Genomic DNA, 23,715 nt, shown 5'->3' on the forward strand with positions numbered 1-23,715 from the left:
CATGGATATAGGTGAGCAATCCAAAGTTATAAGAGTTTTAACATAAGTGGAAGAAATGCTTATAACAAGGGTGAATCCAATACTGCAAGTGTCACATGCTCGTGGTGTTCAATATAAATATAGTGCTCATATAATAAGTTTTCTGCAAGATATATCTACGATTGCAAAGGAACTTTCTCGACATGTTGAATAACTTGATTATGTTATTGTGAGAAGATGTGGTGTTTAATCGAGATATTGTGAATGCGACGTGACAAGACAACATGTGATGGATGTATTTCTTTACAAAATACAAATAGATAAATATTATAGGGATGTTGAAATTGATATGGATTCAGTTGGAACTCTCCCAGAAAGACCTACCGATGTGTCTATCATGCTACAACATGTCAATAGAAATTTAGATGAAACAAGTATGGCTAAGGAGGACATAGAAAGAGAGGGTTCTAATTATTTTTGTTTCCATCTATCATCATTTCCATTGTGCTTGCCTAATGATTGTAGGGAGGATGATCGAATAAGAAGATTGATAAAAAATGTAGAAGCTATAGACACAAAATCTTTAGAATGGCTAGATATTGAAATGTCTCATGTTAATGAATACAATATGGAAGGGTTACTAGACATGGCATTCCCAAATTTTTTCCTGACTAGAGATTCTGATTGGTTGCATCTACGTATTTGCAACATTGAAATTCATCAATATCATTTTCACATGCTTAGATATTATGATCAAAGATTTGGAAGCCATCCTATATTTCGGTACTTTCTTTTGAATATGATTATTCAGCATTGTAGTCAGGGAACAATAGGTTTTCTTTTTATAAAGGGTTTACATAAAAATGCACCTTCTACCATTGAAAAATTGCGTCAAGAACTTCGTGATTTTCCAAACAATAAATTGGCAGAAAAATTGATGCATTTTGGTTCATCTCTTAGGGGTACAAGGCAATATTAGATAAGGTGTCAGTCTAAGCTCACTAACATAAGAACCTAGTTGGGTTTCCCGACTTTGTTGTTTGTGGTAACTGCAGTTGACATGAATTGGTCAAACTTGCATAGGGTTATGCCTTTGAATAACCAATGTTGACATCAAAATGAGCATGGGAGAAAAGTTTCCAATGTTATTCAGTATCTGAATATTGTTGCTAATTATATGCAGCAAAGATTCACTATTTTTTGTGAATTTTTCTTAAATAAATATATTGGGGCAAGTGATTTTTGGTACAGGTTTGTTCTCGCTTCTTTTTTTTTTGTCATTAGCTTAATTTTGAACATAATGCTTTGAATTGTTTTATGTTTATATTTCTTGATTTCATGTGTCATTTTGTCAGATATGAGTGGAAACATAGAGGCTTTGCGCACATGAATAAGTTACTATGGTTTCATGGATCTCCTGATGTGGAGAGAAAGGATTTGTCGAACCCTTTGAGTCTCGATGCAACAACGAAATTTTTTGGAAAATACCTGACAACTTTGAATCTACGTGGAATACATTGTAGGGATGTCATGATACCTTGAAGTGTAAATGAATATACATGCCTCTTAAATACCCATCAATTTTTTTCCTGCAATGTTGAAGAAGATTATGAGCATTTGGTCAATTGACTCCATAGGCATATGAAATTTAGTGTGGATTTGTGTTTAAGGAAGAAAGGGTCGAACCTTTCCTATCGGTATGAATCTCCATGGCAGATTCGTGCAAAGTAATTTTCTAATATTGATGGAAAAGGGAAAAAAATATGAACCTTCTTAGAATAATGATTGTTTAAATGTTCACAATGCAAATCTTTTGACTATGTGGCAAGCAAATGTTGATTGTCAACCTCTTGTTTCTTTTTATGATGTGTTCAATCTTGCAAAGTATTCTTCAAAGGAAGAAAGAAGACATGAAAGCTGTCGTGATATGTTGAAAACAGTTTTTTCTGGTAGTGCATACGATGTTGCTACATTGTCTGCATAGAGAAGGTTCCTTGCGAAAACACTTATGGAACATGATATTGGAGCACATGAAAATTTCCATATGTTATTAAAGTTGCCTCTTGTTGTTTGTAGTCATTTATTCTTCCCTTTGAACGTTGGGAAAAAACATTTACCAAAGGCGTATAGTACATTCTAATGACATTTATTGTGGGAACAATTTTGTCGAGATGTATCAAACGAGGCCCCTCTTTTGGCCCATTTGTGCCTAATTGAAATGACAAGATCACGGAGTTTTGATGTTAGGCATAGACATGAGAAATGGAAACACGATATGCCATGTTGTTGTTCATGTCTAGTCATGTTTTTATGTTGTTTCCGATGAAGACTCTCAAGGGTTTGAAACATTTTGTTGGAGAAATTTGTTGTTGTGCAAGCCATTTCGTAACACTGCTTTGGATATTGGGATCACAAGAGAAATAATCATTGAGAACTAGAGGAATATCAGATATAATGTGTGGAATGTTGATCTTACTCCTTTGCAAAATGAAAATAATGAAGAAGATGTTGAGCTTGTAGTGCATGAGGAGAATGTTTATCATGATTCTAAAGAGTGGAAATTTTTCTTGAATAGCTCCCCCAAACAATGTGCACATTTAAAATATTCATAACCTTGGTAGAAGGGACTTTAATATTCACCATAATTGGTAGCAAACAATGTTGTCAAATGAAATTATTGAACACGAAATCGATTTTATACAAGGTGCAAAGTCGTCTAATGTTCTAAATATGAATTCTGTTAGGGAGACAATTTTCTTGCCTTTGTATTTATCAGAGAAACAACATGTTGCTTTTAAAATTTTGTTTTTTCCACTTTATTAATGCCCAAGAAATTGTTGGAACTGGAAAGTATGCTCATATTCATTGTATTTTTCTTGCTCTTTCAGCTTAAGCAATGGGTGAAAACAATCCAATATTATTTCTTGCTCCAACTCGTTTAGCTGCTTTTAATATACATGGAAAAACAATACACTCTGCTTTAAAAGTACATATTAAAGATATGTAACCACTAAATGTTCAAGCTCTATCAAGTTTCCATGAAGAAATGAGTCACATTTGTTATATTTTAATTCATGAAATAAGATTTTTTTGGCTAAGGTTCTTGCAAATATATTCACGTTTGCGAGAAGCCTTTCCAAAAAAGAAATATTCTCCTTTTGGTGGCAGGTTGTTGATTCTTGTGGGTGATATTGGAAAGATTCCTCCAGTTAAGGATAAACCCCATGTATGTAGGAAGAACAACATGGAAAGTGTTGTGGGAAAGATTCAACATTGTTGTTACTTTGGATAAAATTTATAGGCAATAGGGAGATGATCCTAGGTAGACATCTTTTTGCAATCTTTTAATGAATATAAGAATTGCAGAGCCTTATTTGGATAAATGGGACCTTCTGATGACGTGTGTCAATAGTTGTTTGGATTGCGATGAAAATGATTTATTTGGTTCTTTAGTTCACTTTTTGCAACGAATGATCTCATTAATTTGTACAATTGCAAAATGTTCAAATCCTTGAATTGCCTAATTGCAAGATGTGTTTCAAAATGTGCTAGGACATCAGATATTGTTGACAGTGTGATGATGTCTTGGATCGTGAGGTTTTTTTGTATCATGGTCAGCATGTCATGCTTACTTGTAATTCATGGGTCGAATTTGGTTTGGTAAATAGTGTTGTTGGGTTTGTAGAAGATATATTTTATTCACTTGGTACACAATGGCCTCAACTTCCACAGTTTTCTATAGTTATTTTTGAGAATTATATTGTTGTTCCATTTGAAAACGAGTGTCCTAATGTTGTGCCGTAACACCTGTTGTTAGAGGGAACCTTAGACAGATGCCTTTAAAAATGGCACGGAGCTTGACTATACACAAGTCACAAGGGCTGACTTTGCAATGATCCACCATAGACATTGGAGAGAGAGAGAGAGAGAGAGAGGCAGGGTTTGAAATTTATAGCCATATCGAGAGTGATATCGATTGATGCTTTACATATTTCATAACATTTTTCTTATAAACGTTATGGAAAAGTGCAAAACAATGCTTCTATTCCACTATGGATAAAAAAAAAGAAGGAGTGATTGAAGTCTATATCATTTTGAAGATTCTGATCCAAAACTGAGTTCACTGGTGTGGCAAAGTGGTTGGAAATTCTATTGATGGTTTTTTTTCATACCATGATTTAGTTATTAGTTTATGTTTTTTCTTGTTAAAGTTGTCATGTTGAATACTTGGAAAAAATATCATGTGCGCCTTGGGGTTCATATACCTTGGGTTTGTAATATTTGTCCCTTTGGTTTAATATAGTTCCCTTCGATTTACAATGCCTTGCGTTTTTAGTACTAACCCCTTTGGTTTATTATTTCTTTGCATTTGTAATATTTATCATACGGTTAATATAACTTGTTTTATATTATTAATTTGTTTTGTTTATTAATGTTATGGTTCATATTCGAAGGTTATAATATTGTTCGAATGTTTAGTGTTTGTGCATGCCTTTTAGTAAAAGATTATTAGTTCTATATAATTGGTGTTGTTTTTTGCAATTTTTTTTATGCAACTTTAATTTCTTTGTCTTGCTTACTCATCATTTGAATAGATTTGTTGATTGATAAAGTTAGTAAATTGAGTGTTTAGAAGATATTGCATGGGTCTTTAATTTGTTGGTGGTTTTGTGGGTGTTTGATTGATTACATTTAACACGTTTCTAGTATCTTTTCTCCTTTCTTTTAATGCTATTACATCTTTTACCGTTAAATTTTTTATGGTTTTTAAAGAAAAGATATAAGGGTTTATATACCTTGGTTTTATAATTATAATGCCATTTTTTCTTTCTTTTCTCCTTATTTTGAATTGTATTAGATTTATGTTCAATAAATTATTTTTTAGCTATAAAAGTAAATATAAAAATGATAAAACTCAAACTATTTTGTGTTTCTATATATTTGTTTCTTTCTTTTTTATATACTAATTTTTATTCTGTCTTTCTATCATTGAAATGTATATATAGACAACCATGATGACATTTATTACATTAAAATGATTAAATATATTGCTGCAACCATAAGTTTTGTTTCATATATTCACAAAAGGCTAGATAAGAAACATAGCTTCCATCCTTGTTTTAATGATGAGCATATCCACATGTTGGATGTAATGAAATCATATGTGGAAACCTTGTATCATTTGCACCAAAGAGAAGCTTGGAGGAAAACGAGAAGGGATTGGTTGCAGAGCATTAAATATCATGAGCATTATCCTGTTGATTTGAATTGGTGATGCTTTTTTCAACATTCACGGTGTCTTTTGGAAGAAGTTCGCATGAAATAGTTTTGTTATGGTTGAGTATTTGGATTGCATTTTTGTTGTACAATTTGTAGATGTTAAGAAATGTGAAATAAATCTCTATCTATATAGAGATTTCAATAGAATGGCAATAAAAAGTTTATTTTTTGGCTTTAAATGTGAGGAAATTTGATTTCCTTGTCATTGTTGTTGCCATGCCTTATATGGTTTGTCAATTTTTTTTAATTTTTTATATTTACATAGTTGATTTTTTCATAGTGTTTAATATTATTCCATTCTATTGAATATTTTTTTCGTGCGTTTGTGAAACATTCTACTTTCTTGTTAGTATTGCTGAATGCATTTTGGTTCATAATAGGCAAGGGTTTTCTTTATTTTTGCTTTGGTCCGTATACGTGGCTTTATAATATCTCTCCCTTAGGTTAAATATTTTTTTGTTTTGTTTATAATTCATTGGCGCTATTGTGGTAACTGACTTGTTTTAATTTTAGTAGTAATAAATATAATATTTATTATTAATAGTAGTAATATCTTTACTGTATATTTACTACCCCAATGGATTGATATTGTAAAGCCAAGGGATTTTTGTCAACCCCTTGGGTTTTTATTTCCCTTTCAATTATAATCCCTTGGGTTTATAATTCCTTGCATTTTTTGTATTAAAATACCAAAGGATAATAAACCCAACTTTTTTTGTTCTAAAAAGGATTGCCTCTTTGTACAACTTGACATTCTCATCCATGGTCAACCATGGTTCAATGTCAGATAATGACAAAGATTGTCTCAATAGAAAAATCACCCATGGTCAAACGTTGTTTGATGTCGTATTTTGACAAAGCTGGACCCAAAGGTAGTCAACCATAGCCGAGATTTGCATTGTATAAAGGATTCTATAGTCCTAAATCTACCATGCTAAACTTCTGTCAATCATGTTTATTTAATAGTTTTAATATTTGTGTCTTTGGTTTATAAGATTTGTCGATTGGGTTTAGTATTATTCACTTGGGTTTATAATCCCTTGGGTTTTTGGTTTTGATCCTTTGGGTTTATTGTTTGTTTGGTTTTATATTATTTATCCAAGGGTTTATATAGCTTGGTTTTATAATATTATTTCCTTCAGTGCACAAAATGTATGGGTTGCAAAATTAATCACTTGGGTTAATAATATTTATTAATAATAATATTGGTGAGCGAAGGCATTGATATTGTAAACCTACTGGGTTATTATTAACCTATTTAGTTTATTAACCCCATCATATTATCAAGCCAACATTTCTTATTCTTTGAAGGGTTGTACGAATATTTCAGGGTTTACATGTTTGTTTAAGGGTTGATAATATTTATCTTGGGGTTTATATACACTGGGTTATAATGTTTCTCTGTTGGGCTTCTTTTTATTTGCTTGGGTTTATAATGCTATAGTAGTAATATCTTTACTGCATATTTACTAACCCAATGGATTGGTATTGTAAATCCAAGGGGTTATTATCAACCCCTTGGGATTATAATTCCAAGGGGTTTCCATTATAATCCCTCAGATTTATAATTCCTTGGGTTTTTAGTATTAGAATGCCAAAAGATTATAAACTGAACTTTTTTTTATTGTGAGAGGGATTGTCTCTTTATACAACTTGACATTCTTGACCATGGTCAACCATGGTCCAATGTCACATAATGACCAAGATTATCTCAGTAGAAAAATTAACCATGGTAAACCATTCTCTAATGTTGCATTCTGACAAAGCTTGTCCCAAAGGTAGTCAACCTTAGTCAAACATGGCCCACCTTTGCATTGTAAAAAGGCTTATGTTTCCCAAAATGTGTCATCCTAAACTCTCGTCAAACATGTTTATTTAATGGTTTTAATATTTAGGTCTTTGGTTTATAACAAAAATCCATTGGCCTTAGTATTGTTCGCTTGGGTTTATAATCCCTTGGGTTTTTGGTTTTGATCCCTTTCATTTCTAGTTTCTTTGGGTTTATAATATTTGTTCAAGGGTTTATATATCTTGGTTTTATAATGTTAATTCCTTGGGTTCACAAAACATGTGAGTTGTATAATTAACCAATTTAGTTTATAATATTTATTAATAATAATAGTGGTTACCGAATGGATTGATATTGTAAACCTACAGTCGTTTTATTAACCCGTTGGGTTTATTAACCCGGAAGGTATTATAAAGCCAACATTTGTTATTCTGTGAAGGATTGTGCGAATATTTATGGGTTTACATGTTCATTTAAGGGTTTATTATTTTTATCTTGGGGTTTATATACCTTGAGTTTATAATATTTGTCCCTTAGGTTTATGATTATTCGCATGCATTTATAATTCTATAATAGTATATATTTACTAACCCAACAGATTGATATTGTAACGAAAAGGGGTTTTTATCAACATCTTCGGTTTATATTTCCCTTTCGATTATAATCCCTTGGTTTTATAATTCCTTGGGTTTTTAGAATTAGAATTCCAAAGGATTATAAACCCTACTTTTGTTATTGTGTGAAGGATTGTATCTTTGTACGGTTTACAGTCGTTTTATTAACCCGTTGGGTTTATTAACCCGGAAGGTATTATAAAGCCAACATTTGTTATTCTGTGAAGGATTGTGCGAATATTTATGGGTTTACATGTTCATTTAAGGGTTTATTATTTTTATCTTGGGGTTTATATACCTTGAGTTTATAATATTTGTCCCTTAGGTTTATGATTATTCGCATGCATTTATAATTCTATAATAGTATATATTTACTAACCCAACAGATTGATATTGTAACGAAAAGGGGTTTTTATCAACATCTTCGGTTTATATTTCCCTTTCGATTATAATCCCTTGGTTTTATAATTCCTTGGGTTTTTAGAATTAGAATTCCAAAGGATTATAAACCCTACTTTTGTTATTGTGTGAAGGATTGTATCTTTGTACAACTTGACATTCTCAACCATGGTCAACCATTGTGTGATGTCGCATTGTGACAAAGCTTGTCCCAAAGGTGGTCAACAATAGGCAACCTTTGCATTCTTAAAAGGCTTATGTTGTCCAAAATCTACAATGGTGAACTCTGGTCAAACATGTTAATTTAAGGGTTTTAATATGTATGTCTTGGGTTTTCTATATTTATCCATTCGGTTTAGTATAATTTATTTTCGTTTTGATCCCTTGGGTTTATTACTTATTTTGGTTTATAATATTTATCCTATGGTTTATATAGCTTGGTTTTATAATATTAATTCCTTAGGTTCACAAAATGTATGGGTTGTAGATTTAATCAACTGGGTTAATAATATTTATTATAATAACAACGGTTTCATAAGGGATTGATATTGTAAAACTACATGGTATTATAAAGCCAACATTTGTTAACCTATGAAGGATTGTGCAAATATTTAAGGCTTTGCATGTTCATTTAAGGGTTTATAATATTTATCTTAGGATTTATATACCTTGGGTTTATAATCTTTCTCCCTTAGGTTTATTATTATTCACTTGGGTTTATAATGCTATTAACCCCTTGTCCCCTGGGTTTTTAACACTAGACATTCACAAACCCCTTTGGTTTGTGTTTCACTTCGTATTATAATCCATTGGGTTTCTAGTATAAAAATCCCAAGGAACAATGTTATAAACTCAAGGGAATAATATTAAACCCTATATTAAATTTATTGCGATTTTGATATTGCAATAATGTCCCTTGTCATTATTGTTGTCTTGTGTAAAAGTACTATACATATATACATTAATATACATTTGTGTGCGAAAAAACTCAAAAAACTTGAGCTCTGCAAGAACGACTAGGGTTTCTCTGCATCCGTGACGGCGCAAACAGCCGAACAGAGACCCTGTAATCATCCCTACTCTAGGCTCTGAGCGATCAGAGTAGTCTGCTGCGCCAGTCAAGGCGCCATGGAGACACCAGAGGGGGGGGCGTCAGGGCCCTCCCCAATGCAGCAAGAGCAGAATAATGACCTCCTCTTCGGTACATTCAATAAGGAATTCCTGAATAAAGATGGTTCAACGCAGCAGGAGAAAAACAAATCGAAAAATCCGCATGGCCAGGGCATCGGACCGCAAGACAAAAGGGAAAAAGACAAAGAGGAAACGCCAAAAGTGACCTCAGCAACCTGCAAACCTGTAGCTGCAGAAAGGCCAAGAATCGAACTACAGGGACACCTGGTAAACGCCAGAATAGAGTTCATGAAGGAACATGCCATAATAGGGAAATTTATAGGCTTCTGGCCTACGGAAAAAGCCCTCTCTGGTTGGATAGCTGCCAAATGGAAACCGAAAGGGGATGTCCTACTGCAACTAGGACCAAAGGGCTTTTTTACAGTGATTTTCTACTGTGTTGAAGACAAACTCAGAGTGCTAGGAACAGGCCCACACTTCTTCAATGCAGCGGGTCTGTACATGCGCGATTGGAAGCCCAGATTTAACCCAGATCGGGAAGACCTAACCTGGGCACCAGTTTGGATTCGTCTATATGGACTCCCTGATGAATATTGGGATGAAGACTCCCTCCGGAGAATTGGAAATGGCGTGGGAGAATACATCAGAACAGCTGAGGAAACCAAATCTCGCAGATTCATATCATATGCACGAATTTGTGTTTTCATTAGGCTGAATGAAGCGCTACCAGAATCGATAACGCTCTCCCATTGGGATGAAGAATGGGTTCAGCCCCTGGACTATGAGCATGTGCCCTTCCGGTGCAGGAGATGCCATGCTCTTGGGCACTTATTCAGGGACTGTCCTCTAAATGTCCCAGATCTATCTCAGAACCCTGCAGCCAAGCCCAACCAAGATGGGTTTACCAAAGTTACTAACAGAAGGCGTTCGAACAGGAAAAATGCCAGTGGGCAAAAGTCTCAGCAGAGTAACTTCAAAGATCAAGCGTCCAAGAACAGCTTTCAAACCCTCAGTGACATGCCGGAAGAACAACCTCCAGAAAATCCCAGCAAATCAGATTTCCCATCCTCCTCAAGCCGCCCACCCCCTTCTAGCCCCCCGCCCAACTCGAAAGCCCCCATTATCATCCCTACCATTTTATCCAGAGTCCAAGAGGACCCGATGAACACCCCCAAGAACATGGAGACAGATGGGAGATTGAAGGATACCCAGATTTCAGAGAACACTCAGGAAGATGCCAATACTGTGGAGATAATGGATGAAGAGGCCGACACTGTAGACCTTCAAGGGCTGGATATAAATGAGTTAGAGCTGGCATGTAGGAAAGAAGCTTATGAAACTATAGCAGCAACCGATTTGGAAAAATTAGAAATAGTCATCTCCAAAGTCTACCAACAACATCAGCTAGGGATTCAAGCTGGAAGCACCTGGGATGGTAGACTACGTCCAAAAGACTTCAAAAAAAGGGGAAGGAAAACCGTTCTTCAACGAACAATAGAGGTTGGCAAAGTCCTAGTGGATTCAGGCCACTATGCGCAGCTTACAAAGTACTTCAGTCCCTCTCAACCCAGTTATCAATGAAGCTCATCTCTTGGAACCTTAGAGGGCTCAACGGCCCAGCAAAATACAGAATGCTCAAAAACATGATCAAGATGGAAAAACCGCAAATATGTTTTTTCCAAGAAACAAAATGCAACAGCATAACTCTGGGACAAATACTCTCAAAGGCCTGGCCAGGCTGCCACTCAGTGGCCGTGGACGCAACTGGCGCTTCGGGAGGGCTTGCTATAGCTTGGAACACTCAAACCATAGCGCTCACTGACTTCCATGCTTCACACCATCTCATACAAGCTGCCTTTCACATCCTAGGCACAAAGGTTCATGGAAACCTTTCCAATGTCTATTTCCCACAGGATGGAGGCAGTAAAAAAGTGCTTCTGGACACCATCAAGGAGCTTAATGTCTACAGACCGCACCCACTCTGGATTGTAGCGGGGGACTTCAACATGATCACCAAGATCGAGGACAAAACAGGAGGAAGAACTAGAATGGAACCTGAAGTAGAACACTTCAAGGATTTCATACTAAGCGCCTCACTCATCGACCTGCCCTTCTGCAATGGAACTTACACTTGGAGCAATCACAGAAAGGGGAAACATCAGATCGCTTCCAAGCTAGACCGATTTTTGATCTCGGACAACGCAGTGCACGTTGGAGGGGACTTCACTGCGGAGATCCTGGCACACTCGGGATCGGACCATTGGCCAATAGCCCTGCAATGGCAAAGGCCAGGGAACAGCACCAGGAAGCCGTTTAGATTTGAAAGCTTCTGGCTATCTCACCCGGCATTCAAGGACTTCGTCAAATCCGTTTGGGCCTCCTTTGTTCCTCCCGAAGGTACCAAAATGTTCCAACTTCAGCAAAAGTTAAAATATTTAAAAGGACATCTTAAACGATGGAATAGGGAGACCTTTGGGAACATTTTTGAAGCCCAACTGCAACTCAATCAGGAGCTCAAGCTTCTCCATCAGATAGTTATCAATACAGGGCACACAGAGGCAACATTGGAACAAGAAAAGCACATTCACAGTCAGCTAGAAGAAAGAAGGAAGCAAGAAGAAATATATTGGAGACAAAAATCGCGGATCAGATGGCTCAAAGAAGGGGAACGCAACACCAAATTCTTTCATAACACCACAGTGCAAAGAAGAATGCACAACAAGATTTCCTTCATAAAAAACCAGGAAGGAGGGAAAGAGGAGGAGCATGAAAAAATAGAGGAAATCCTCCTTAATCACTTCCAACAGGTTCACCAAGAGCAAATAATGGATCGCAAGGCTGCCATTGAGAAAATCACCGGCAACATCCCCAGATTAATAACAGATGAGCAAAACGACTTGCTCATGAGCCCTATTCTAAGCCAAGAAGTGGATGAAGCAATGGCGCAGCTCAAAGACGGTAAGGCTCCTGGCCCTGATGGCTTTACAAGTAATTTTTTCCATGCTTTCTGGGATTTGATTAAGGAAGAGATCTGGCAAGTTGTAGAAGAGTCTAGAGCTCTTCGCTGGCTGTTACCCTCCCTTAACTCCACCTTCATCACTCTCATCCCCAAAGAAGAGAACCCCACTACCCCTGACAAATTTAGGCCCATTGCCCTCTGCAATGTTCTCTACAAAGTCATTTCCAAAGTCATAGCCAACAGACTCAAACCCCTTCTTCCTCAGATTATATCTCCGGAGCAGTCTGGCTATGTGGAGGGCAGGCAGATAATGGACGGTATAATTCTCTCCCATGAAATCATTCACTCGCTTAAGGTGGATAAACAAGCGGGCATGTTACTCAAGCTCGACCTCTCAAAAGCCTTTGATAAACTCAGTTGGCCCTATATACAGAGCATGCTGAGAGCCTTTGGCTTTAGCGCCACCTGGGTAAGATGGATAATGAGCCTCATCTCCTCCTCCCATTTCTCCATTCTTGTAAACGGCCTGCCCTCTCGCCCCTTTAAACCCTCCAGGGGCATTAGGCAAGGGGACCCCTTATCCCCATTCTTATTTGTTATCATGGCAGAAGGTTTAGGAAGGCATATCAAGCAGGCCCTGTGTTCAAATCAACTCCGGGGAATTTCTATTCATAATACCCCTGCCTCCTCCCATCAGCAATTTGTTGATGACACTATGCTTTATGGCTACCCCTCTGCTCAAGAAGCCTCTTGTCTGAAATCTTTGCTCAATGACTTCTCCAACGCCTCAGGAACTCAAATCAATAATGCCAAATCCCACATTTTCTTCTTCCACACCCCTCCCTCTGTAAAAAGGGCTGTCTCACGCATATTGGGTTTTCAATCTGCCTCTCTCCCCTCTACATACCTTGGGGCGCCTCTCACGGCTTCAGCAATAAAGCAACCAGCTTGGCGTGGGCTTATTGAAAAATTGGAATTCAAACTAAACCTATGGACACACCGCTCCCTTAACCTGGCTAGCAGAGCTGTGCTCCTAAAGTCCATCCTTCAAGCCATGCCTCTCTATCTATTTTCCATCCTGACCGCTCCAAAGTGGGTTTTAAAGAGCCTAAGGAATCTACAGCGCAACTTTCTTTGGGGAAGTTCAGCCACGAATCGCAAGTGGGCTCTTGTGAAATGGGACACTGTCTGCAAACCCAAGCACAAAGGTGGTATAGGCATCCGCGATCCTGAGCACAGTAATATCATCATGACCGCCAAAATTTGGTGGCAATGGTTGACAAACCCGGACAAACCGTGGGCCAAACTATGGATAGGCAAATATACCAACAGCATGCCCCAAGCAGAGCTTATTAGATTTACACCTACCAGCACAGGTTCACTCATTTGGAATGCGGCAAAACTCCACCACCAGCTGGTTCAGAAACACAGCTTCTGGGAAATAAGAAATGGACATAGTGCCAGATTCTGGAGCGACGCTTGGAATCAGCTTCCTAAACTCTCAGCGGTTCTTCCAGCTACCTTAATTCCGGGACAACAAGAGCAGCAGCAGGATAAAGTTCATCAATTTTGGAGTCCGGATTCGGGCACGAGCTTCAGGAAATGGCAATCAAGTAATCATATAACCAACACCAGCAACACCCAGGAAGCAGCAGCTCTTGACAGTGAATTAAAAAAGAGGAGCATCAGGTACAATAATGGGGAGGACATACTTAGATGGGGCTATCTTCCCAAAGGTTCTTACTCCACTTCTGAAGCCTATAACCTTTTAGAAGGTACCACCACCATCCCGGATCCTCTCTGGGCAAGAATATGGAGCTTCAAGACTTGGCCCAAAATATCTCACTTCCTTTGGATGGTGGGACATAAAAAGATTCTTACATGGGATAAACTGCAGAAGCGCAACTTCCAAGGACCTTCGTTATGCCACAACTGCCATCAGAATGAAGAAACCCTGCAGCATCTACTGGATACTTGTCCGCTTGCAACTCAAATTTGGGAGAAGGTGGAATTCAGGAGTCAAAGACGATGCAGAGAGGCGGGAAGCATAATAAAAACCATACGGCAATGGCCGAAAAGCCCCTACAACAATGGGTTGCTCAACCACCTATGGAACATAATTCCAGGTATTTTGCTGTGGAACATTTGGAAGGAAAGGAATAGGCGCATATTCAAAAACCTCAGTTCGAATAAGGAGGACATCTGGAACAGAGTTCATGCCAACATTCAAGAAACCATGCTACTAAAAACTTGGACTCAACAGGATCTCCCCACTGAAGACAATGAGAAAAATATCTTAAACAACTGGGGACTGCAAATGCTACAGCAATTAACTACACAGCAGACAACAAATTGCAAAGGCAAGGAAGAAGGGAGATGGGAAGCTCCACCCATGCACTCATACAAGCTCAACTTTGATGGGGCTTCAAAAGGTAATCCGGGCACTGCAGGATTTGGCGGAATCATCAGGGATCACCAAGGAATCCTACAACAGATTTACTTTGGCAACCTAGGTTGGGACACCAACAACTCAGCAGAACTGGAGGGTATGTGGCAAGGATTACTTACAGCTAGACGACACAATCTTCAACCGTTGATTGTAGAAGGAGACTCCCAAATTCTCATAAATATGGCCATTCGAATTCAAAATGGGTCACAAGCCAGGAAGGTAGCCAACAGCTGGAGATTGGAGGCCAGGCTTAGCCACATGGTTGAGGAAATATGCAGCTACAATGCCATCTCTTTTCATCATACTAAAAGAGATAGCAATAAGGTAGCCGATCTTCTAGCTAATATAGGGGTAGACTCAGACCAGCCCTTCCTTGAAGGAAATCTGAACATTATCCCCAACAATCAACTCCAGCAGGATTGTGAGAGTCTCATTCTCAGGGATAATGAAACCCCGGATGCGGGTGTCGAGTCGAGAAGTACAGGCACGCCACATGCAGCGCATGGGCTGCCTCGTGTAATGGAGGCCGTCGTATGGCAATTAAGCCACCCAAGTTGATAATGCATTCAATGAAGAAGAGGCGGGGTAGATGGAGGAGCAGGGCGGCATTAATGTGCACCTGCAACGAGAATTTGGGGGAAAATATCACAGGTTTGATGGCTCGTTCAAGGCATATTGGCCTGAGGAAAGTTGGCGGTCGTGGAAGCATAGCAAGCTCCGGCCAAGCACCGTTTCATTCCCCTGCAGCCTGGAGAATTGTCTTGGTGGCCATTCTGGTTGCTGGGTTGGGAGGAGATGGCAATTTGATGCTTTGCAGCATCAAGTCTGGAAAAGAAAATGTTGGCTCTCAAGCGAAGGTAGCCAAGGGGAAAGCTGGACATCTGAGAGTGAATTGGAAGGAAACTGCTGCTGCTACCAATTCCAGGTTCACCATCGAGTATACAGAGGTAGCTTTAGACTTACAATGGCTAAACTTCGCGAACGACAGCCATGCAGAAGAGGCCCATCTAGAGGGTCCTCCTCAAGATCACCTGCAGCAGATGAGCACCACCACTGCTGCTGCTGCTACTGTCACAGGAGAGCTAGAGCAACCCCGCTTCCCATTCGACAATATGTGGAGGTTGGGGGTTCCTGTGAAAGGAAAACGGAGCTCCCGGCTTTCGGTTCCGTGGTTTTCACCTTGCCAAGCACCGAGGATAATGCAGGCGTTAACGCCCACATCTCCATCATGTTTACAAAAATTCCAGATGAAGAACATCTCCAGGACCCGCAGGAAAAACAACTGGAAGACTCGGGCAGAGAGATCAGTCTTGGAAAAGAACACTCGTCTGTGGAAAAGAACGCTGCTGAGGTGCTTCCAGCGTCTGTTGTTGGAAGCAAGGGGGAATCAAGTCTGCAAGACCGCTTCCCTCCGATGGGGCCACCTCCTCCAAGTGTGGAAGAAGATACATGGCGGAAAATGTGGGAAGGGCGCGCGGAAGGTGACGGGTGGGCTTATGTCGTGGAAGATCCGAGCCTGGCTGAGGCGGCAGATGCATACTTCGCGTCCATCCAGCCATCTTCAGTTCGTCCCCAAGATTGAAGTTGTGGCGGGTAACGCCTTGATTTTGTCTTTTGGTCCTCTGGCTTTTGCTTCCTCTGTCTCAGTCTTTTGGCATTCGCTTCTTACTTCTTGGTCCTGGTTAATTCTGAGTCTTTGGTCATGTTTATGGTCTTGCCTCATCATTGGGAAGTCGAATTGGATAGCTGACATCAGTAACACAGTCACGCTTACATTTGTCAGATATAAAGGTCAGACTATCTCTGCTGCTAGCCCCTGCGTGGGCAATCATGTGTCTAGTTTATTGTCTTGAGAGTTTGGTTCGTTGCTGCCCCTGTATGGGTTTTTTGTTTTCATGGATAATTCAGTTTGGTTTTGGAGAAGCTGCCCCTGCGAGGGAGCTATAAGGTTTACAGTCAGGAGTCCCAGGGCTACTCTTCAGGCTCTGGAAGGCATGTCATGCAGTTTGTAATCTTTTTGTACATATAATATATTACTTAGATAGTTTTTACAGAGAAAAAAATATACATTTGTGTGCATAATATTAATGTATATGTTATTAAGTACATTAATGCACATTTCATCACCCGGATGCGGGTGTATTGACATGCCATTAAGGCCATCCCGAGCCTCAACACATGTTGACAAGGCCGAGGAGGATCGCAGGTACAAGACAGTGATGACAACCAGTTTTTATTTAATGCTGAGGGCAAACGATGGTAAGGAGAGGCAGAGCATGGTAGCTACTGCATTGAAGCCGAACGAGTCTGCTCCGGTCTCGAGGAGTTCGGGAGTTATGGATTTTGGTACGAGGAATATGGTATTGGCAGGGGCCTGGTTATTTAACCACATTGCCCAGACCTCCAAGGCTCAGAGAATGTCGTTTGATGCGCGCGATGGGCAGGATACTGTGCTGCAAGAGTTAATCAAAGAAACGGAGCAAAGGCTCCAGACGCTCCATTTGGATACTGTCATGCGTCGGAGAGGAGTGCCTCGTCGAGGCGGTCGTTCTGGGGTGCGCATTGTGAGGGATGAGGAGGCGCCGCATCCCATAGCTCCCATAGCGGCCAGAACCACCTCGTCATCCAGTTCAGAGGAGGAATTCCTGTTCTTGCCGGACTTTTACCAGACTTTTCGCTTCCGAATTCCTCGAAGGATCCTTCAGTCGGACGTAATCGTTAATTTTTCTGTGTATCTATCTGAAGCGCCCTCGGTCAGCCCCTCATGGTCTTCCCCTGCTTCTGCTAGCCTCCAGGGCAGCGAAATTCTTATGGGGGATATGCAGGGCAGAGTATATCGTATGCCCCATCCGTTGGCAGCCGCAGATCAAGTAGACCCGCCTCAGCCGGCTCCGGAACAGGACAACGCACTCCGTGATGTTTCTGTGCAGGAGATCTTGCCTCTGCGGAACCGAGATCAGAATAGAATTGAAGGACATGATTCGGTTCATCCGGGTTCGGAGGGCCAGCAGCAGGATGATGAGGAGTCGGTCATTTGGCTTGATCCGCCAAGTCCGGAGCAGAGGCAGCCACCTGTATCGCCCAGTCACCTTACCTGAACCTGTTCGGAGGTGTTTCTCAAGGTTTTTGCTCACTTGTTCATGTCTGTGTTGGTTAAACTTTCCCTTTGTTCAGTTTCTGTTATAAGCCCTATAGAGGCAGTTTGTTAAAAGTCAGAGTGAGTAAGCTTAAAATGTCTATTTTTGCCTATCCGAAACCATATGGGATCCAAGAAACTCATACGGACATTTTTGTAATGCCAGCTCAGTTGTCTGAAAGTCTGTTTCAGTTGTCTCAGGTGTCTTTGTTAGAGGGTGGCCTCGTCCCCCTTGGATGATGTAATTTATGTAAATATTTTTCTTTCTTAATATAGAAGTAGCCTTTACCCAGAAAAAAAAAAAAAAAAAAATGCACATTTCAATATATTGTTATACATTGCATATAAATGTATAACTTCATATACAATATTGTATATTGATGTGTATTTATAAATGTGGTTTATCCTTACTTATCAACCACATTATTAATTTGATTTTGCTAGTAATAATAACTATACCAAATTTAACCCTTCCAATTATATAGCTTTCAACATAATTATTTTAAGAAAATTGATTGAATTTTTTTAAATGAATTGTTAAAATTGTAAGTTTTAGTAGTCAGAATTACAATATTACAATTAATTTAATTACCATTTTTTTAATTATGAATATTAAATTGTTTAAATGAATTTTTTTTAAGTTACGAACTTGCCAAAATTATATTCATTGTATCGAAACAGCGATAGCTGATCAGCTGGGACTTTTGCAACATGAATAAATAAACTGCTATAGGATCATGTGTTCCAAACCGGACCACCCTATGGAAATTTTTATTGATTATATTGACAATTTAGTAGGAATGGGTTACTGTCAGGTTGGCCCAACGCTCTCTGACAGCAACGCGCTCCCACAGCAATAAATGAACAGAAAAAGCCTGCGTGTATTTATATTAAATTCATGTACCTAGCAGCTCAAACGAGTTCACCTCTGAAGCGTCTGCGTTTCTCTGGCTGGTCCTTGGTTCTGCTCATTTTCTTGAAGTCCAATTCGTGTTCCTTGTATCTGATCTTGCAGGCATTCTATTTTCATTACTTTCATATTGTGATTTTTTATCTGAAGATTCATGGCAACTACTTTGACCAGTTCGATCAGGACCGGGGCTACTCTGATTCCTCCGACCCACCAAAACCAGGCAAGAATTTTGTCAATGACATTCTTAAATAATTGAAAAATAATTGAAGAATTAGAAAACAATCTATAATATATGTAGTTCTATTTTGATTCAAATTTTGCGTAGTTTTATGAAGTTTAGAACCTTCCGTTCTGCATGGTTTCTTGGAGTTTCTGAACCTTTTATTTGATGTGTAATCGAGGTTTTGGGTCAAAGATGCTTGGGTATTGTTTGCTAAAACGCATTCAGCTCAAATTTTTATTTGGGTGAGGTTGTATGGTTTGCATGGTGTATTTGAAACGTGCTGTATGGATTGAAGCATCAGTCAGTGGATCGAACCTATGACCCAATCAGAAATTTCGCTAATGGGAATCCTGCTTTGAGAGGTTGTTTGAGTGAACTTGTCACCCTGGTTGCGCTGATCAATACATCGTTGCAGCTAGCGTGTATTACTGGCAATATCTAGTAGTAGTTAAAAAAATATAAGAACTAGCCTTCAGAATCAAATCTTCAAATATCAAGGGGGCCCATCCCCCTTGATATGGTATCTTTTTTCTTTTGTGCACAACAAGTATTTGGTGTTTTAGCTCATTATTTTCCGTTTCTGCACTCACAGTCACATCTTTTACTTTACTTTCAGCTGGAGATACTAATGGTTCTGGAGGAAGAATTTGAAATCATCGTACAGGAGGAGAAGGGACGTTCAGACAATATCATAACCGTGCGGGCGGTAGCGGATAAGATAGAGAAATATTTGGAAGAAAGTAAAAGTAGCTTGAGGGCATAGCCACCCAAATACCGTCACTCTTTAGTAGGGGATTTACACTATTTTTTATCTATTTATTAGGGAGTTGGGCTATTCGAACTTCGAACCTATAAATTGTTATCTTTGTTCTTTATGACTTTAGAACTCCTCACATATAAATAAATATTATTTTAATATGGAAAAAGATATGCTGCTGGAAACAAATCTGTATGGTTATACACATAGAAGTGGTTCATGTGTGCTATTTTTCCATACTTTTAAATATTTTTTTTTCCCTTTTCAAAATTATGAATTTAATTATTAATATTATGATGGGGGAGTTTTAACACAGTCAATTAATTTTAATTTTTAATTATTAATTATTTTTAAGGTTTAACTCTATATTTATTTATTATATAATTTATTTCAATGAGGTATAGGACAATATAAATTTACTATACCTATAAAAGAATTTTATATTTAAGAATTATGATATACATACAAATAAAATCAATAAAATGTAATATATATGTGTTAAAAACTATATAAATGTAGAGTTTATTGGTTTTTTAGAGCATTATATTGATGAAGTGGTTTAAAATGAGATAAAAATAGGGAACTAAAAAAATGGATATGTTATTGTTTATGTATCTGGGATCACCATAAAAGTGAACCAACTAACTCATTCAATATTTAGAGGAAAAAAAATACCCAATTTCTTCTTATATTTACTTAATCATTGTGAAGATAAAAAAACCTATTAGTATTGTCGAAAACATCATAGTGCCCCCTACTCAACTACTCATAGTTGAAAGATGCCTAAGATATGTAATGTTTGTTGATCCTAAGTGTTGTTCATGAGCACAAGGCCCATTATTATCCTCTTATGACTTTTGTTAGATATTTAGATACATTCTTGGAGCAAAATTAATCTAGTCATGGTGCCCATAACAACCTTAGAGGTGATTGATAACCAACAAAGGTTAGATGTGAAGTTTTGATGATCTAGATTGGATCATTATATTGTTTTTCATTTATCCCGATGCTTTCAAGGTCGAAAAATAAAAAAGGTCAACTTACAACAGCATATTTAGAACCTAACCCAATTTGGAGAGTGAGGCTTAGAAACCTTTTAAGGCCAATTTGAATCCTTAAATGATGCTTTTCCAGGTTAAAATTTCTTGCTTAAGTGTGGCACCCTTTGATGTTATTCAACACTTAGAGAGCTTTCCAATGGTCAAAGAAAGATATCAATCAAAGTTCAAATGCAAAAGTTATGCTTCCCAGAAGTTGGCATGTCATGTTTGACAACCATAATTCGAGAGGATGCCACATCAACCCCTGTTACTCATGGAAAGGGTGCTAGCTAGATGAGGATGATAATGAAGACTCTAAAGGGGTTGAATTTAAACTCATGTTGAAGTTGAATGAGTCAATTTTAACCCCTAGTCGATTATCAATGCATGTTATAACTATGCTACCAGGAGGAAAATGGTTTCCATTCTATTTTCTTGCATTTTGTTCCATAGTAGATCAATGCAGCTAAGTGTGGATAAAGAGAGATAATAAAAAAGGAAGATTGTGTTATGTAGTAGCCCATGGGTGATAGGTCTTAGGAAACTCCATAGAGACGTCCTTCTCCAGTGTATTTGCATCAAGCTTGAGAAGGTTCAATAGGGCTTAAGGCCATACTTTATCCCTAACCATGTTTATGCCTAGGCACACGTTTCTAGTGAAAAACTTCTACCATGGTGCATGTATTCCACTCTGAGGCCAATTACTCCCTACAATGAATGTTGGTTCAGTATTTTTTTAAGCCTCTTAATGTTAAGAATCCTCAATAAGATCATAAGAAACCTAATTTCAGTGTTTGAAGACTATGAAGACCCCACAAAAAATCCATGATTTCATGTGGTGGTATGATTATATGTTCATGGTGCTTGAGCCTAAGCATCTTTGTTTAGGCCATAAGGTTATTATTTCCCTCCCTAGATCAATTTCAACGGCCTAGGGATGCTTTTTATCTAAGTTGGTTGTGGTTAAGGCCTCATTGCCCACCTACAATGCATGGAACACCTAATGGGACCCACATCTAACTCTTAGGGTAAAATCTACCTAGTGAGAGATCGTTTTCCAATGTTTACAATTTGTTCATAGAACTTTAGCTCGAGATGGTTAAATTACGGAGTAAGGCCATTATTTACCTACTCATGACAACTATATTTGAATCAAAAGTCTATTAAGAAATGCTATAGAGGACTCACATGTTGGTTTGAGGGCTTATTCAAGGCTCTTAAGGCTGAGAAGATTCAACATTATCCTTGTTAGCCCCACCCAATATCCCTTGTAGTTGAATAGGTTGAAGCATTTAATGTATTAAGAGCCATCCATTTTAAATAATGTCCCATGAGTTAATAGTTTGTGACATCAATACATGTAAATGGTCTCATTAAAGGACGTCTACTAGCCAATGGTTAAGGCCTCATTTATCGAGTTCTAGTAGGTGGTTAGGGTTTTTGCCAATTAATTGCTATATATAGTAGAAAAATATATGTAATAGGTGTTTAAGTGAATATTATTATATTCAAATGTATATTCATGTAAAATATTACCCTTGAAGAGGAAAGTAAACATTTCATCTACCTCTAAAAACAAATAAAGGTTTTCTTATTATTTTTATTTTCCAATTTTAGTTCCATTTATTTAATTTCCAAAGTTGAATTTACATATGTCTTTCTATGTTAAACTACATCCCACAACCATATAGCATATTCCTTTGATTTTTCTCTGAATATTTGGTTTTCGCTAACTGCAACACCACAAGTGATATTAGAGCCTTTCTTGGCCAACACACAATCCATATTTTAGCAAATTTCTTTTAGGCTATAGATGTGTTATAAGATCTTGAAATAACACAAATATATATCATTAAGTAGGTAAACATGTAGGAGAGGCATGAGCAGGAGGGGCTTTACTTCGCCTGCAGAACTAGGGAGTCTAACTGATGCTTGGGGTTTGGTAAATTTAACAAACAAGAAGGAGGAAACACTAGCGCTTTGGAAAGGTCTCAGGATAGCTTTCCAATCAAATTGGAAAAATTTGAGAGTCATGGGGGTTTCATCCTTGGTTATTATAAAGCTCAGGAATGTTTACCATAAGGCAGGTACTACCCTCAACCCCATTTGGATCATAATCATAGAGCTCGTTAAAATAGTTGACCACATCGAAGCGTTTCATATCTTACGAGGCCAAAACACTTTGGCGAATAAACAAGCTAATTTCTGAGCATGTTTTCCCCGAGGCCGAATCAAAATCGAAGGGCAATATTTTCATCACCCCATCCCATGATTAAGTTAAGTATATTTTTAATGTGGATTGGTGTCACGATGGAGGAATTAATCGAGCATGCATTCGTCATATGGAAGCTCATGTTTCGCACACATGCTCCTTTTATGCAGCAAACACAAGTAACCTCGCCTCATAATTCACAGTAATATCCTCCATTCATGGGTGTTTGGGATCAAAGGTGGATGCAAGGTTCTCTCTCCCTGGTGAATATGGGTATTAATTCTAGAGGTGATCGTCGAGACGTAGGCGAGCATGCCTAGGATTCAGGTTCAAATTAATGTGTATTTTTATGGGTGAATGTTGTGCTTAATATTCTGCATTTTGTAGACTACATTTTATAGACTTTATAACAACTTCAATAAGGTTATTAGTTTTTCTAGTTGAATTTTGGGGCTAAAGAAACAATTCGCCTACTTTTTTTGGAACTTGATGGAAGATTTCTACCTAACACAATTGTATAAAACTATGTGGTAGTTGAACACAAACTCAGCATTTCTGAATCAATATAAATCTATTTGTTTGTGATAAAAAAATATTAGGTAAACATTTGGTTGGGAAAGAATGCATATAGAAAATACAAGAGGCAGCACCTAGTTGGAAACCCTTATAGCCTCTCTCAACACCCCTTTAAGTAGTACCAAATCATACCATATCTATATATGGATTTTTCTTCTACATGCTTTTATGTTTATTAGAAGCTCCCTAGGTGAAACTAAAATGAACAACCTGTTAGTAACATTGTTGCTATAGTACACCAAGAACAACAATTTAAAA

At 38.1% G+C, this 23,715-nt stretch overlaps 1 protein-coding gene across 1 annotated transcript in view; it reads left to right on the forward strand.

The window, feature by feature from the left end:
* Positions 1 to 19,642, forward strand: part of LOC149221298 (acyl carrier protein 1, chloroplastic-like) — a 94,769-nt gene extending 75,127 nt beyond the window's left edge. The window contains exon 2 of the mRNA XM_089382951.1: positions 19,489 to 19,642. Within this exon, the coding sequence (XP_089239077.1) occupies positions 19,489 to 19,635 (147 nt within the window). The 3' untranslated portion in view covers positions 19,636 to 19,642. The remainder of the gene's footprint in view (positions 1 to 19,488) is intronic.
* Positions 19,643 to 23,715: the final 4,073 nt, after the last annotated feature.

The sequence above is a fragment of the Pinus tabuliformis genome, chromosome Q (genome assembly GCF_031772625.1).
Source record: "Pinus tabuliformis cultivar Carrire ecotype Pingquan chromosome Q, CPIR1, whole genome shotgun sequence".
NCBI lineage: Eukaryota > Viridiplantae > Streptophyta > Pinopsida > Pinales > Pinaceae > Pinus > Pinus tabuliformis.